Source organism: Canis lupus, chromosome X, assembly GCF_003254725.2.
Source record: "Canis lupus dingo isolate Sandy chromosome X, ASM325472v2, whole genome shotgun sequence".
Lineage (NCBI taxonomy): Eukaryota > Metazoa > Chordata > Mammalia > Carnivora > Canidae > Canis > Canis lupus.
The window spans coordinates 28,454,057-28,472,095 of record NC_064281.1 but is presented as its reverse complement, the minus strand read 5'-3'; the positions used below and the strand labels follow the sequence as shown (position 1 = coordinate 28,472,095).

Below are 18,039 nucleotides of genomic sequence, written 5' to 3'. Positions count from 1 at the left end.
TTTAAAAGAAATAAAGAGGTGGAAGACAGAGTGAATACATGGGAGGAAAAAGTCTTGCCTCCCTGACATACCATTTCATGCAGAATAGAAGTTGACAATAGACTTACCATTGTAAAACAAGGAGGATGTTACTATTGGTGTTTCAGTCAATTGGGATAGAACCTGATATATCAAATGGCAAGCCATTGGTAGGATGGCAGATGCTGGAATTGCAGGTGGGAAGAAAGTATTGCCTTCTCTCCCAATTAATAAGAAGGATAGAGGGGCACCTGGGTGGCTTAGTCAGTAGAACATGTGACTCTTGATCTTGGGCTTGTGAGTTTGAGCCTCATGTTGGGTGTAGAAATTACTTAAATGTATGGGCAGCCCCGGTGGCTCAGCAGTTTAGCGCAGCCTTCAGTCCAGGGCGTGATCCTGGAGACCCGGGATCCAGTCCCACGTCAGGCTCCCTGCATGGAGCCTGCTTCTCCCTCTGCCTGTGTCTCTTCCTCTCTCTCTCTGTATATCTCTCATGAATAAATAAATAAAATCTTTAAAAAAAGAAATTACTTAAATGTAATTTAATAAATAAAATTTTTAGAAAGGGGGAAAGTGATGGAGAAAAATTAGCTCTGGATATAATTTAAGGATAATCATAAGGGCAATCACCAAATTCTGTGGAATTAGACAATATTCTCCATAAACCTAGAGTAATAGTTGTTTTGTAAGTTTTACTTCTTCCAATGATTAGAGGAAAGAGGGATATTGGCAGAAAAATAGGATGATAAAATAATTGGATGGAAGGAATAAAACGGGCATCTGGGTGACTTAGTTACGCGTTTCACTCTTGATTTCAGCTCAGGTCATGATCTCAGGGTCATGAGATTGAACCCCGTGTCAGGCTCCATTCTTAGCAGGAAGTCTGCTTAAGATTCTTTCCCTCTCTCTTTCTCAGACCATCCATCCCTCCTCCCACCCCACTCATACACTCTCTTTAATTAAAAAAAAAAAAAAGAGGAAGAAGAAGAAGAAACAAAATCCTGGGAGCCAGGATTGTGGACCTTTTGGTTTGTCACTTTTATTGACTAGTTGTGGCATTTATACATCATATTTTAGGTTTTTCAGTGAACCTTGGGACTTAAAAGAACATGTATCTTCTCTCTTTGAATTTAGAAAAAGTTTATAAAATCATGATGAGATGGAACTTTGAATTAGATAAAACAGCCTCCTCAAGTAAATAGTATTCTCATAGTAGTATTGTCTTTAGAACACACAGAAGGAAATTCAAAATAGATTTTTTATGTAAAGGGGCCTTTAAAGAGAGGAAAGGGAATACCTGTGATTTTGGAACCTAAGTATATTTTGCTGTCCATTATGAATAAGCTGTTTTGTGTGTTTCTTTATGTTCTTGACTACTCTGTAATGTTATGAAAAGCAGGAGTGTTTTTTAACTTCAGAACAAATCTTCTAAGTGCCAAAGTATATTGTAAGTGTTCAACAGATACTTATTTGATTAATGCATAAATATAAATTTTTATACTGAAATTGAGGAATGGATATTCTAGTACCTAATTTGGCAAACCAAGTAGAAAGAATTTATACAGAAGAAACATTATCAGAGCCTCAATTAAGGCAGTGGTTATATGAGTAAAGTGAAAGAACATGAATTCATACAGCTAACACTGTTGTAGCACTAAATATATGAAGGGAATGAACAATTATTAATAGGACCCAAAGCATAAGGATTCAAACAGATTAGACTGTGTACTATATTGCTATGGTGAGGAAAAAAACCTTTTAGGAATTAAGGGGACATAAAAATATTCTCCAGTGAAGGAAAACTAAGATAATTGGTTGTTAGTAATCCTACCCTTAAAGAGTGGACTAAAGGAAGTTGTCTAAACAGAAAAGAAATAACAGAAAAAGGCTTGGAATGTCAGCATGGAAAGAAGAGTGTAGAAATAGGTAATAATAAAAATAATAGACTAGCCTTCTCAGTTTTTTAAATCATATTTTATTGTTGAAGCAAGAGTTATACCACCACCTGATGTGGTGCTTAATAGGTGTAAAAGAAACAGCTAAGATAATTATATTTCCAAAGTGCGAATGGTAAAGGGACCTAAATGGAAACAAAATATCTATACTTCATTTGAAATAGTAAGGAAGCAAAACCGATAGATTTTGAAGTTATATGTGTATATTGTGTTACCTAGAGCAACCACTAATTACATTGTACAGAGAAATACACTAAAAAACACTAATAAACAAAACACTAAAAACTACTCAAGTAACCCAAAGGAAGACAGGAAATGAAACAGAGGAACAGAACCAGAGAAAACAAACAAGAGTAATAAATTGGCAAACTTAAGCTATTACATATTAATAATTACCCTAAGTGTAAACACTCTTAATAAAATCATTACAGATAGTGCAGCCCAGGTGGCTCAGTGGTTTAGCACCAACTTCAGTCCAGGGCCTGATCCTGGAGACCTGGGATTGAGTCCCACATCGGGCTCCCTGCATGGAGCCTGCTTCTCCCTCTGCCTATCTCTCTCTGCTCTCTCTCTCTCTCTCTCTCATGAATTAAAACAAAATCATTACAGATATTGGCAGAGCAGATAAAGAGAAGATGATCCACCAATGTGCTATCTAGATGAACCTGCTTAAACTATACTAATATAGGTAGGTTAATGTAAAAGCTAGAAAAAGATATAATTGTATATATTAAAACTGGACTGACTAAACTAACACCAAATAGAGGAGACTTCAGTACAAAGAAAATTGAAAAACAGAGACATATTTTACCTAATGTCAAAAAGGTCAGTGTACCAGGAAAATTTATCAATCATAAATGTGTTTGCTCCAAGCAGCAGAACTGCAAAGTAAGTGAAATAAAAAATGGATAGAACTGGTAGGAGTAATAGACACAACTACAGTTATAGTTGGAAACTTCAAACCCCTCTCTCAATAACTGATTAACTGGACAGAAGATCTTCAGAGATACAGAGCTTAACACCATTAACCAGCAGGATCCATTCAATATTTATAGAACACTCAACATCTGCAGAATACACAATAAGATAGACACTATTCTGGGCATAAAAGAAACCTCAACCATTTAAAGAAATTGAAATCATACACAATGTGCTCTCTAGTCAAACTAGATACCACTATCAGAAGAGAACAGGAAAATCTCCAAACACTTGGAAACTTAACAAGAGACTATGAAATAAATCATGCGATCTGAAAAGGAGTCTGAAGAGAAAACTTTAAAAATGCATTGAACTGAGTGAAAGTAATAATAAAAAATGAGAAATTTTGTAGTTCAGGTAAAGCTGTGCTGTAAGGGAAAATTATAGCTTGAAATGGATACATTTGAAAGGAGGAAAAGTCTCAATAATCTAAACTCCTACATCAAGAGATGAGAAGAGAGAATAGCATCATAAACTCAAAGCAAGCAGGAGAAATGAAATAGAAGAACCAAGAACAATGCAAGTAGAAACAGGAAAAGAACTCAGTGAAGCAAAATATGATTCAAGGGTGAATAAATAATAAAACAGAAACCTCTAGCAAGACTGACAAAGAATAAAAATACAAATTACCGATATTGAGAAGACCACTAAAGATCCTGAAATCAGTAGGAAAATGAGGTAATACTGTGAAAAACTCAGAAGTCATACATTTGACAATTTAGATGAAATACACTCACTCCTAAAACCATCTCGACAAATAAGATTATAGTGGGAGGAATTACTATGCCTGATTGAAGATTTATTATACAGTGTTGTTATGATTGGTATTTGTGAAAGGATGGGAATAGAGAATAAAAAAGTTAATACAGGTACAGCCAACTGATTTTTGACAAAATTGTGAAAGCAATTCATTGGAATAGGATGATCTTCTCCACAAATGGTGCTAGAGCAGCTGGATACCCATAGACCAGGAAAAAAAAAACTTGAATTAAATCTCATACTTGATTAAAAAATAATTTCAAAATGAATCATATACTTAAGTCTAAAATGTAAAACTAGAAGATTTTTGGAATAAAACATAGGGGAAAGTCTTTGGATCCAGAGCTTATGAAGAGTGTTTAGTCATGCCATGAAAAATGTAATTCATAAAAATCTTAAAAATTGATGAATTTGACTTCATAATATAAAACAAATTTATTTGCGAAAGATACAGAAAATGAAAATGCAAACTCCGAACATGGAGAAAATATGTGTAAACCATATACTTAAAAAAACTATTAGAATATGTAAAGAATTCTTAAAACTTAAGAAAAACAGTCCAATTTAAAAATGGGCAAAAGACATGAAGCAACAGTTCATCAAAGAGGATAATATGGGTGGTAAACAAGTACATGAAAATATGTTCAACATCACTAACCATCACAGAAGTGGATATTGAGACCTTGATGAGATATCACTACGTACTTAATAGAGGAACTAAGTAAAACAGTTTTTTTTTTTTTTTTTAATGGTAGTGCCACATACTGAGAGAAGATGCAGAGAACTGGATCTATCACACATTGGTGATAGGAATGTAAAGTAGTACAGCCACTTTGGAAAATTCTTTGGCAGTTTCTTAAAAAAAAAAAAAGAAATGTATGCAAATGCAGTATATGCTAGCAGTTGCATTCTTGGGCATTGATCCCAGAGAAATGAAATGATACATCTATACAAAAAAAGCATGATTGTCCATAGTGGCTTTATTTGTAATAGTCAAAAACTGGAAGGAATCAAAATGTGCTACAATACTGAACATATAAACAAAATGAGTATATGCATACCATGAAATACTACGCAACAATAAAGAATAATAAAGTAATGATGAACATAAATTAGATGAATCTAGCACATTACACTGAGTGTGGGGGTGCAGGCAACCCAGCCTCATATAATTACGCACTATGATTCAATTAATATACTTTGTAGAAATTAGAGTTACAGAGATGGAAAACAATTTAATAATTGCCACTGGTTGGAGATTTTTGTGGAGAGAGTGTGGGTGTAGCTACACAGATACCTGTGATAATGGAGATTTTGTATCTGGATTGCAGTGGTGTTAGACAAATGCTCACGTGTGATAAAAGGAAAGAACTACACATACACATTGTACCAATATTCATTTCCTGGCTTTGAAAGTGTATTTAAGAAGTAATTGAGTAATGGGTACAGGGAACCTCTCTGAATTATCTTTGTAACTTCTTGTAAATTCATAATCATTTCAATGTAATGGTATATAATTTTTTTTAGTATATGTGCTGCTGAAGCGAGCACTGTAATTTTTTATATATTGCTGAATTCTATTTGCTAAATGTTGTTAAGTAATTTGCATCTATATCATGAGAGATATGAATCTGTAGCTTTCTTGTTTTTTTCTGGTTTTCTTTCTAGTTTGGGGTATTAAGATAATATTGGCCTCTGAAAATGAGTTTGGAAGTAATTCTCCCCTTCTGTTTTCTTTATTTTTAAGATTATGTATGTATGTATGTACATATTTATTTATTTGAGAGAGATAACAAGAGAACACACAGAGGGAGAAGGAGAAGCAGCCTCTCTGCTAAGCAGGGAGCCCAGTGTGTGGCTCCATCTAGGACCCTGGGATTATGACCTGAGCTAAAGGCAGATGAAGGCAGATGCTTAACCTGCTGAGCCACCCAGTCAGGTGGGGCTCAGGGTGCCCCTCGTCTTCTGTTTTCTTAAAGAGTGTAAATTTAGTGCTGATTCTTTAAATGTTTGGTAGATCTCTCCAGTGAGATGATCTGGGCCTCAAGATTACTTTTCCCGTAGCTTTTAAATTATGCATTCAATTTCTTGAATGTCCTCAGGACCATTCATGTTGTCTCTTTCATTCTGGTTGATTTTGGCAGCTTCTAGTTTTTAAGGAATTGTTTCACTTAAGTTGTGGCATTTATGAGCATAAAATCATTTGTAGAATTATCTTAGTATCCTTCTAATGGCTTTGGGATCTATAGTGATCTTTCCTGTTCCATTCCTGTTACTGATGATTTGTGTCTTCTCTTTTTATTTTCACTGCTGCTAAAAGTTTATAAATTTAAATTTTTTTGAAGAATTATCTTGTTATTTGTCTCTCTCTGTTGCTTAGGTTTTCACTATCATTTGTTTCTATCCTTTATTGTTTTCTTTCTTTTTCTTCCTTTGGGTTTATGTTCTCTTTTTCTAATTTCTTTAGAAGTCACAACTTTAGCAGAGTGCTGGCTATAGCAGTAAAAGGGTAACTTGAAGAATTCTTCTGATGGAATGGCTTTGTATTTTCACTGTTGTGGTACTCACAGGAAACACACAAGTGATAGCATTTCCTTGAAAAAAATATACACAGAGGGGAGAGAGAGAGAAGTGCTCATAAAACTGGTGAAATTTGAGTAAGATTATCTCACTGTCAATTTCTTGTTTGTGATATTGCGCTATAGGTATGCAAGATGGTTCCATTAAGGAAAACTAGGTGAAGAGTACAGAAGATCAGGGAGTCTGGGTGGCTCAGTCAGTTAAGCATCTGATTCTTGATTTTGGCTCAGTTCATGATCTCAGAGTCCTGAGATGGAGCCCAACATCAGGCTCCACCCTCAGCAGGGATTCTCCTTGGGATTATCTTTCTTCTTCTCCACCTCCCCCCACATCTTTCTCTCAAATAAATAAAAAGATCTAAAAACAAGAGTAGATTGGATCTTTTTGTATGATTTCTTACAACTTCATATCAGTCAACAATCATTCAAAATAGAAAGGTGTTTAAAAAAATGAAGACAAAATAAAGATGGTCTCAGTCATTCAAAAGCTGAAATCATTAATCACCAGTACCTTCTGTATCAGTGTAAATTCTAAGGGACATTCTACTGGCTGAAGAAAACTTACCTTGTATAGAAAAAAAAAGCAGGTGGGCAAGAATAAATAAACTTCTCTAATAATGGTTTTAAAAATGGATAAATAAAAACACAACTGCCTGTTTATTTTTTTTAAAGATTTTATTTATTTATTCATGATAGTCACAGAGAGGGGGGTGGTGCAGAGACACAGGCAGAGAGAGAAGCAGGCTCCATGCACTGGAAGCCCGACGTGGGATTCGATCCCGCGTCTCCAGGATCGTGCCCTGGGCCAAAGGCAGGCGCCAAACCACTGCACCACCCAGGGATCCCCACAACTGCCTGTTTAAAGTGACAGTGCATTGTGTGGAATCTGCCACGTGCAGAAGTACAATAACTAACAATAACAAAAAAAGGCACAGTGAAGAAATAAAGGAAAAAATAAGAGCAGATAACAGGATGGTAAGACTACATGTTAAATGCTTCGATTAAAAGACAAAAATTGTCATATTGAAGGAAAACATAGACCTGTGTTTAGAAGAAAATCGCCTTAATTATGATGGCATAGATTGCAGGATTCATGCAAACCGAACCGAAAGAATATTGATATGGCTATATTAATATCAAACAGCGGGGACTTTTAGGCAAGAAATATTTTGAGAGGTAAAGGACACTTCGTAATGGTAAAATGGGTCAAATCAATAGCAATATGCAGGAATTTAAAATTTGGAAACACCTAATATCGGATCTTCAAAATAGGTAAAGCAAAATTGAGTCCTGGAAGAATCCACTATCATACTGGATATTTTAATTTCTCTCTTTCAGTAACTGCCACAACATACTGATAGAGAGGCTGGGATATACCAGCTCCAGGGAGTGTGGAAGTAAAGGTTTCTGGGAGGGAGTAAGTGTAATCATCCAGTAGGGAAATATTATATCTGTTCTTCTTTACCACACAGCATTCTTAGACATTTGGCTGCTTAAAGTTTTGAAAATTGTCTATAATATTAGGTATATTTAGCATGATAGGCTTTGTATGCTGTCAGGAAAAATTAAACCCTAAAACAGAAAAAAAAATCTTGCCTGCAGAATCTCCTTTAGCTATCTTACTGTCTATGTTGGTTCACTTACTCTTCAACCGATTGTAACTTGCCTTCTCCCTTTACTCCCCTGAAGTGGTTCACATTCTGCTCACCATGCTCTTGATGTTGTTAAGCTCAGAACTTCTTTTTTAAAAAATTTATTGAAGTATAGTTGTCATATAATGTTAGTTTCAGTACACTAGTGATTTGACAGTTCTGTACATTACTCAGTGCTCATGACAGTGAGTGTAGTCACCACACAACGTTAGTACAATATTATTAACCATACTCGCTCTACTGTACTTTTCATCTCCATGATTTATCTATTTTATAAGTAGGAGTTTGAATCTCTTAATCCCCTTCATCTATTTTGCCTGTCTCCCCCTCCCTTCCTGCTGACAACCTTTGGTTCGTTCTCTATTTCTGAGTCTGCTTCTCTGTGTGTTTGTTTGGTTTTTTAGACTCCACATATAAATGAAATCATATGGTATTTGTCTTTCTCTGTCTGACTTACTTCATGTTACACAATACCCTTTAGGTCCATCTGTGTTGTCACACATGTCAAGATCTCATCCTTTTTTATGGCGAATATTCCACTGTGTGTGTATGTGTCTATGTACATTTATTTATAGAGAGAAAAAACTTACAACTCAACACCAAAAAAAATAATAATTCAACTAAAACATGAGCAGAGGACTTGAATAGACATTTTTCCAAAGAAGGCATACAGATGGCCAACAGACCTATGAAAAGATGCTCAACATCACTGATCATCAGGGACATACAAATCAAAACCACACTGAGATATCACCTCACACCAGCCAGAATGGCTGGTATCAAAAGGACAAGAAACAACAAATGTTGGAGAGAATGTGGAGAAAAGAAAACCCTTATGTACTATTGGTGAGAAAGTAAATTGGTAAAATTACTGTGCAAAATGGCATGGAAGCTTCTCAAAAACATAGAAATACCACGCAATTCAGTAATTCCACTACTGGCTATTTACCCAAAGAAAATGAAAACAATAATTCAAAAAGATGTATGCAGTTCTGTATTCACTGCATTGTTTACAAGAGCCAGAATATGGAAGTAAACCCAGAACTTTTTAGTTGTCATCTTACTTCATCTATCAATCATGTATTTTTATTTTTATTTTTTTTCAATCATGTATTTTTAAAAGATTTTATTTTATTTTTGTAAGACTTTATTTATTCATGAGAGACACAGGGAGAAAGGCAGAGGAGAGGCAGGCTCCCTGTGGGAAGCCTGATGTGGGACTCAATCCCAGGACCCCAGGATCACAACCTGAGCCAAAGGCAGATGCTCAACCACTGAGCCACTCAGTGCCCCAAGATTTTTTATTTTATTTTATTTGTTTATTCGAGAGAGAGAGAGAGAGAGAGAGGGAGGGAGAGAGGGAGAGAGAGGCGCAGAGACTAGGCAGAGAGAGAAACACGCAGGGAGCCTAATGTGGAACTCGATCCTGGGTCCCAGGATCACTCCCTGGGCCAAAGGCGACGCTAAACCACTGAGCCACCGGAGCTGCCCTTCCCAAAATTTTATTTATTTTAAAGAGAGAGAGAATGAGTAGGGGTTGGGGCAAAAGGGGAAGGAAATGGAGAGAGTCTCAAGCAGACTCCAAGCTGAGCAGGGAGCCAGACATGGGGATTGATCTTACAATACTGAGATTACAACCTGAGATGCTTATCAACTGAACCACCCAGGTGCCCCTCTCTATCACATTGGACAAAGTTTACAATTGCTTCTTACTTTCAACAGTCTACCCTCTTAATTTTCCAAATGCCACACTCTATTCATTGTGTTTTTTTTTCCCACTTATCTCTGAACATTCCTTTTCAATATCCTGATAGCTTTTCTTTTTCATACAGTCATTAATTAAGTTCTTCAGGGAACCATCCTTGGCTTTTGTCTTTTTTCATGGCTTATTCCATCTCTAAGTTTGTTTGTTTTTTTTTTTTTCAAATGTCTGGCTTTATTTACCATCACATGCTGGCAAATCTAAAATGTTTATGTATTTGAAATTCAGACACTAATATCTAGCTGTGTCCTCCTTTATGTCTTTGTTTGAATGTCGGTCTCTCAAGAGTCTCAAACTCAACAGAAACAATACTCAAGCCATCACCAACCTGGCTTTTCCAGAAAATACTGCCACCATTCACTCAGTTGCTCAAGTTGAAAACGTGAGAGTAAATGTCCCTGAATGCTTCTCAGTTTCCAGTCAATCACTGTGTTCCATCACTTTCTCCTTTTAAATGTCTCTGGACTCTCACCGCTTCTATCTTTTTTTGCTAGCTCTTTAGTTAAATTATATTGCCTGATACACTGAAATTGCTTCTTTTTTAAGATTTTATTTTATTTTATTCATGAGAGACACATGATGATGAGAGATGATGATGTGAGGATGTCTGAGACATGTGAGACATGTGAGGATGATGAGAGAGAGAGGCAGAGACAAAGGTGAGGGAGAAGCAGGCTCCTCACAGGGAGCCTGATGTGGGACTCAATCCCGGGACTGGGATCACGCCCTGAGCCAAAGACAGATGCTCAACTACTGAGCCACCCAGGTATCCCTGAAATTGCTTCTTAACAAGCCATACCTCTAGAATTATCACTCACCTCATTTTAATCCATTCTGCCCAGGACATTTAGGTTTATGTATTTGACATACAATTTGATCATGTGGCTAATTGACTTACCCCCTTTCAGTGGTGTTCCAATGCACTTAGAATAAATTCCAGGATCTTTAACATGGCTGACAAGGAATCCCTCATAATCTAAAGCCTGCCTATCTTTAGACCTCCGTCTTGTTCATCATCTTCAATCTCTTTCTCATTCACCATACTCTTGTCATTGTGGACTTTTTACAGTTTTTGAAAGATTTCCTGCCATCCTCTCTGCATGTAGTACTTTCCACCCATATCCCTTGACCTATGTAATTACCATGAATCTTTTAGTTTCATATACAAAGAGAACTTTCATTGATAAAATTTGTTCTTCAATCATATGCTTCCAAAAATGTTATGTTTTTACCTGTAGCTCTCACCATACTTTTTTTGAGTCACCCATTGGGTTATTTGTCCAGTATCTATGTTTCCCACAAAACTAGGAACTCTGTGGGGATGATAGTATTCCCAGCACCCAGAAAAGTGTCTAGAAGAAAGTAGGTGCTTAATAAATGTTTGAATGAATTCTTGAAATCAGTAATTTGATGCCAAATGGTGATTTAAGTGCTGTAAATAAAAGTGAAGCAAGGAAAATTAAAAGAGAAGAATTAAGGTCAAGGAATGTTATTTTGGAGAAGTTTAGAAAAGGATTTATGCTGAGATGACATTGAGCAAAGGCCCAGCTGAAGAGGAGTGAGCCTTGGAATACCTGTGTAAGAAGAATGTTCCTTTTTGAAAGGATCAGCTAAGGAGAATATCCAAAGGCGGGTATAAGTTGCAATGTTGGAAGAGAAACAAGGCCAGTCGATGTGAATAGAGAAAATGAAGGAGAGGTGTAGGGAGTGGCATGGGAGAAGACAGGAGGGAGAAGCACGAGGGGCATATTACTCATGTCTTTCAGGCTGGGGTACGGGCTTTTGTTCTGAGGATGATGAGAAACCGCTGGAGAGATTTGAGACCATTGACATGATCTTGCATGCCTGTGTGTGTGTGTGTGTGTGTGTTGAACATCTTAATATCTATTGCTTAATGTAGATTGGGGACAGAGATTCAAATTATGAAAAGAAGATTTTCTGCTTTTCATTGATCCAACTATAACTTCACTGAGGTAATAAATTTCAAAAGTTCAGTGATCTGGCTACATTTTTTACCACCTCAACACTTTTAGCACAGCATATGAGAAAATTTAATGAGGGAATGTGTTTTATTGTTCTCAGTCTTACTGTCGCATGGATACCATTGGATTTTTCTCAGTCATCTTCCCCTCAAAATACTTAAGAGTTTGACATGATGTCTTTTGTTATGAAATGAAGGTAACTTATAAAGTATAGTTGTGTAGTATTTAATCATTGCTTAACAAAGGAAGCTTATTGCAAGGTTATCTGTATGATAGAATTATATGGCAACAAGGTAATATTGATTCATACCTTACTTAGATTTTATGTAGCTTACTCTCTTGTATCCAGCCTAATAGTTTATTTATTTTAACTAGTTTATCTGCTCACAGTAACAAACTGTGTATGTTAAAGTTGTGTATGTTTAATAGGACAGAATTCTTTGTTACTGGAAAAGTCAGTTTCCAAGTTGTTCAGTGGTGGCATGGAGAGCTATAAATTATTATTATTATTATTATTATTATTATTATTATTATTTTATTATTTTCCTGAGATGCTCCAGATTATTATTTGCAGTTGATAGAATTATTTAGAACATACGTATTTTATTATGGAGTTGATAGGTCAACTTTTAAGAAAGTGATGATAGTGTATTATTTCCTGCTTTTGAATTAAGTTAATATGAATGACCTAAGGTCTAATAAGAATGAGGGTTTTAAACAGTTTTTGAAGTATAAGTGTTGTATAATAAACTGTACCTATTTAAAATGTACAACATGACATGTTTTTGACATCTCTGAGCCCCACGAAACCATCACCACCATCAAAATAGTGGACATATCCTTGATCTCAGAGTGTCCTCATGATGCTTTGTAACCTCTCCTACTTGTCCCTCACCCCTACCTTCACTAAGCAACTACTCACCTGCTCACTGGCAGTACAGATTCATTGCATTTTCTAGTCATATCAGTGAAGTCCTACAGTGCATACTATTTTTGTTTGGCTTCTTTTAATTAGCATAATTCTTTCACACCTTGCTACCTGTCAGTAGTCCAGTCTTTTCCATGGCAAAGTAGTATTATATTGGATAGTGATACCACAGTTTCTTCATCCATTCACATGTTGAATATGTGAGTTGTTTAAAGCTGGGGCCATTACAAATGCAGCTGCTGTGAATATCCGTATACAACTTTTTCATGGACACATGCTTTCATTTCTGTCAGAATGGAAAGGATGGCTCTCAAAGTATGTCTATATTTGCCTTCTTAAGGAACTGCCCCACTGTTTTTGAAAGTGGTTATTACCATTTTATATTTCCATTGGTAATATATAAGAATTCTACTTCCTGTTCTGAAAGTCTTTATAAATCCTTTGTATCTCTTTCACAATTTTACTTGTAATAATTTCATATCTGTCCCTCTCACTAATAATATCTAACAGCCATTAAAAGTTCAAAAGGTAGTGGGCATTGTACCACGTATTTTACTGTCATTCTCTTATTTAATCCTCATAGCGGGGATGCATAAGAGCAATAAGTACTCTGATTTTACAGAAAAGTAAAGTGAGGATAAGTAACTATAACACATTAGTGTTTAAGTCATGAATCTGACTTTTGAACCCAGGTTGTCAGACTTGGGATCCAGTGATATTAACCAGTGTGCTATGTTCTCCTGTCCTCTTGGTCAGAGGTTATAGCACGGACCCCTTTGACTTGTGGTGAAGCTTAAAGCCCTAACTCCTTAAGGCCTTTGACAGGTGGCAAGGCTTATCTGCAGACTGTTTAAATATACAAAATAAAATAATTAACATTATAACAAAAAACAGTTGTATTGAAAGTTTTTTAGATACATTAAAAGTTACATAATACTATACATACTTCCTTATTCACACATTAAGTAACACAGTATAGTGGTAGACTTAATAACAACTGTAATTTCAAAGTAATGATGAATGTAAAAAATATTGTGGGGTATATATAGCATATATAAAAGGATTTGAAAATTTGTGACTTTACTAGCAACCAAAAATTACAAATATTGCTAATGTTACTATGTTCATAACCTACAAACAAATGAAAATCATTTTACACTTCTGTTAGAGGTTATTATCTGAATTCTATCCATGGATCCTTGGACGCTAAGTTTAGAGATCTTGCCCTCATGCTTAAGCTCCAAGAAAATAGGATCCATATCCATTTTGACCTTCACTATATGACCAGTGCTTACCATAGTGAGTAGCACAAAGCAGGTTCTACTGATCGAGTGAAGAATGGAATACAGTTTCCAAAGAGTGCACTGGACATTAGAATTTAACATTGAATAAGACACATGTGATCTCCAGAACTAATAGTATACCAGAAAATATAAAAAATTAAAGTCATGTGACTCTTGCCAAGTTACTCAACTTCCCTGAGCCCCAGATGCCTCACATGTAAAAATCTGTCATCTTCATGGGTTCAGTATGAGGACTGTACAAGAGTATCAATATAGTAGTGATACATACACACATACATGCACATATGTGTGTATACACATATACACACAAGTATATATGTTTGTGTTGTGTATGTGAGAACAGTGCCTACCACCTTCCGTTGTATAAGCATTTGCCATTATTATGATGAAGTACAAGGTGCTATGAAACTGCATAGCAGGGGAACATAATTTTATCTAGGGGATGAAAAATGCCTCACACAGCAAATTATGTTTCAAGCTGATAACAAGATTGAATGGAACGTAGGCTATCAAAAGTGAGGCAGTCTTAAGAAAAGGTGAAACAGAAGATGCGATATCTCAGGGATGAGTGGGTGGCTCAGTGGGTTAAGCATCTGATTCTTGATTTTGGCTTAGGTCATGATCTCACCGTGAGTGGGGCTCCATGTTCAGCACAGTGTGCTTGTCCATCTCTCTCTGCTCCTCTCCTGCTCCCCATGCTCATGCTTCCTCTCTCTCTAATAAATAAATAAATAAATAAATAAATAAATAAATAAAATCTTTAAAAAAAAAAAGATGCAATATCCCTGAGACAGTAGAAGCACAGTGTTTTAGAGAAGCAAAAGGAAATTTGCTGTGGCTGGAACAAAGCGTGAAGGCAAGAGTTGAAGCTGGGGAGGTAAGTAGAGGCAATTGTTATGTGGAAGGATATATCATTTTTAGAGAAACTTTGATGGGTTCAAGTGGGCTCAGTTTGTTTGTTTTTTTTTCTGGCATTTACAAATTAAACATAAGAAAGTATAAGTTACTGATTATTATATATGTCCAGATATGTAGGAATGATTGGTGTCTGTTACAGAATAAAATTAAAATGGAGTTAGACTAGTGAAAATGTATATATACATACACACACACACCCTTTAGGGAAACACTATTCCAGAAGAGTAACATTGGCATATATCTTACATGTGCTAAATAAATTATCGCTTATACTTTCATAATGTAGGTCCCCACAACATGTTTACTTTGTTGTGGGGCTGGGCAGTCGCTTTTCTCCTGAACCAAATATCTGAAAGACAGCTGAAAGGGAAAGGAGATTTTATCACTGCCCTCCTTAAAGTATCTTTCTCATGAAAACACTGAAATATTTGTCATTTCAAACTAAAATATTAATCCTCCGAGAAAGGCATACTTAGAACTTTTAGATACAATTGCCATCATCTCTACGGTATTAACTTTGATTAAAAAAAAATACTGGTACTTGCATGGGTATCTTTAAAATGCAGAATGCATTTTCCTGAAATGAAACTTATCTACTTGGTAAACAAGTTATGTTAGAGAGTCAGCTAATTTAATTTCTTACTTTCTAAAGAAAGCAATTTTCGTAAGTCAGAATATGAAGTATAAAGTCCACTCCGGGGAGAAACAAACAGAAGCAATCTAAATGTCTCCAATATGCAAAATAAATATTTTCTAGAAAAAAAAAATCCTCCTCTTAGAAAATTTTCCATAGAACCACAGGGGCAAATTCCATTTGAGAAAGTGAATGCTGTATTTTATAAAGCAGAGAGATGTGGAGCCGAGCACACAGCATCCTTCTTTCAAAAAGTACAATCAGAAAAGAGAGTTTTTACCCTTACAGGGCTGTGAAGATAAGTGAAAATCAGACGGAATTCTACTGTGAATAATATGATATGTGGCAAAGGAACTCTACTCTTGGTATAGTTAGGAGAAGATTTTAATCCAAAGGCTTTGCATCTGTACGGAGGACCGAGGAGATACTGAAAGAGATTTGCAGATCCACTGTTTTTTAGGCAGGAAGAATGCTCGTTAAATGCAGAACGCTGCTCTGGCTCATGTGTTTGCTCCGAGGTGTAGGTTTTGTTCGACTGACGTATCAGATAGTCAGAGTGGTTACCACACCGACGTTGTAGCAGCTGCATAATAAATGACTGAGAGAATCATGTTAGGCATGCCCACCTAACCTAACTTGAATCATGCGAAAGGGGAGCTGTTGGAATTCAAATAGACTTTCTGGTTCCCAGCAGTCGGCAGTAATAGAATGCTTTCAGGAAGATGACAGAATCAGGAGAAAGATGCTGTTTTGCACTATCTTGATTTGTTACAGCAGCCAACTTATTGGCATGATGGAGTGACAGGAAAAACAGCTGGCATGGAAGGTAGGATTATTAAAGCTATTACATCATTATGAATACAATTAGAAGCTGACCATGACAAAGCATATGTTTGAACAAGCAGCTGTTGGTAGCTGGGGTTTGTTGCCGAGCTCTTCAAACTCTGCAAACAGTGTTGCTTTTACGGAAGGGATTTTAAAATTTCCTTGTGCTGCGTTAGATTTTGGGGGGGTGTGCTTGCCTCCAACCTCAGGAAAACACTTCTGGGATAGAAATCCGTGTTAGAAGATTTTAGAATAAAGTATTTTTCAAGAGTCTGGGTTTCTCCAGGTGGATGATGACCTGGGGGTGGTGGTGGGGGATCTCTGAGGGAAATCTAACCCCAGCTCAGTTACATGCTATCTAGTAACCAGGACTGATTGATCTATTGGCATATTCAGACATTGAGAGAAATGAGGATGTGTAGAATGTTTGGATAGGTTGAAAATTGTTACACTTCGTTCCTGTTTTATAAGGAGTTTGGCTGTCAGTCTTTTCTCCTCATCAATTTTTAGCTTTTGACATTTATTCAGTCATTCTGCATTCTATGAAGAAAATACATCAATATCTCCTGCAGGGTTTTTCAACAACTCCAGCATCTGTTTCAGCTATTGAACTGTATTCACGTTTTGCCAAGTTGATGTCGACCCAGCTGGTCTATCATTTCTCGCTTGATTACTGCTCTTAATTTCTCTGTATCAGCTTGTTTCAGATAGGGCTTTTTGAAAGCTGTTAATGAAAAATGACGGAAAATGATAAATTAGTGAAGATTGGAGCATTTATTTATTTAATTATGTTGAAACCTTAATGAGTTTTGTCTTACATTCTCTTTTGCCTGCGTACAATTTTTAGCACCCTTGTGCTGTTTTGCAATATTTCTTTCTCATACAATCACTGGATTACACTTATAAGTACTTTGAAACAAATGAAGCATGAGCCTGGACTGTACCTGGATCCAAAAATAAAGTTTTTGGGAAAAGGGGAACAATTTAAGCTTTCTGTGGAAACTATGCATCGTTTCCATATTCTGTCTTCAGACGCTGTCATGGGGCTATGTCACTGAGTATATATCGGACCGAACATATTGAAATAATCTCTATCACCACTAGGGTAACACAAAAATAAAACCTTCAAAGCTGTTTTTAACAAGTGATTGTTTAAAACACATGTCAAATAATATAGAAATAGATTTCTGGAGTGTGAAAAGCTTGGCTGTTAATTATCTATATGATACAGATTCTTTCGGTTCTCTGCCCCATCTCTCCAGTAACCTCAGTAGCTAAATCATCCAAGTTAATAGACTATCATGTATGAACATCTAGCATGACCTTTCTGTATATACGGTATTGTTCATATGTGCTGTGTCTTTTCTGTAGTAATTGTAATATCCCAGTCAGTCTGGTCAAGGAACACTACCGGCTGTTATGTAACTTTTCCCCCCTGAATGTTAGTCCATGTTTTTCAATTACGTATTCCTGTTGGAAAAAGTGACTTAAACCAACATGTATTTCAGTAGCGGTGAATTGGTTAGAAGCCGGTTGGCTAATTATACTACTTAGATTCATCCAAATTAGTCACTAACTTATGTTTTGAGAGATAGTCAAGCATTTCGAGGAGTACTTTTTAACCTTGAAGCATACACGACTGTGGTTGAATATAAAATTCATAATCCATACACAGGGCATGAAAGAAAATAGTTTTCTAGATGTATAGCTTTAGCAGCAAACGTATTTTTAATAATGTGGTGTGG

The 18,039-nt window shown here is 36.1% G+C and overlaps 1 protein-coding gene across 1 annotated transcript in view; it reads left to right on the top strand.

The window, feature by feature from the left end:
• Window positions 1-16,141: 16,141 nt before the first annotated feature.
• DMD (dystrophin) overlaps window positions 16,142-18,039 on the top strand; it is a 2,170,621-nt gene continuing 2,168,723 nt past the window's right edge. Inside the window, exon 1 of the mRNA XM_025439443.3 lies at window positions 16,142-16,295. Coding sequence (XP_025295228.1) covers window positions 16,289-16,295 — 7 coding nt within the window. The 5' untranslated portion in view covers window positions 16,142-16,288. The remainder of the gene's footprint in view (window positions 16,296-18,039) is intronic.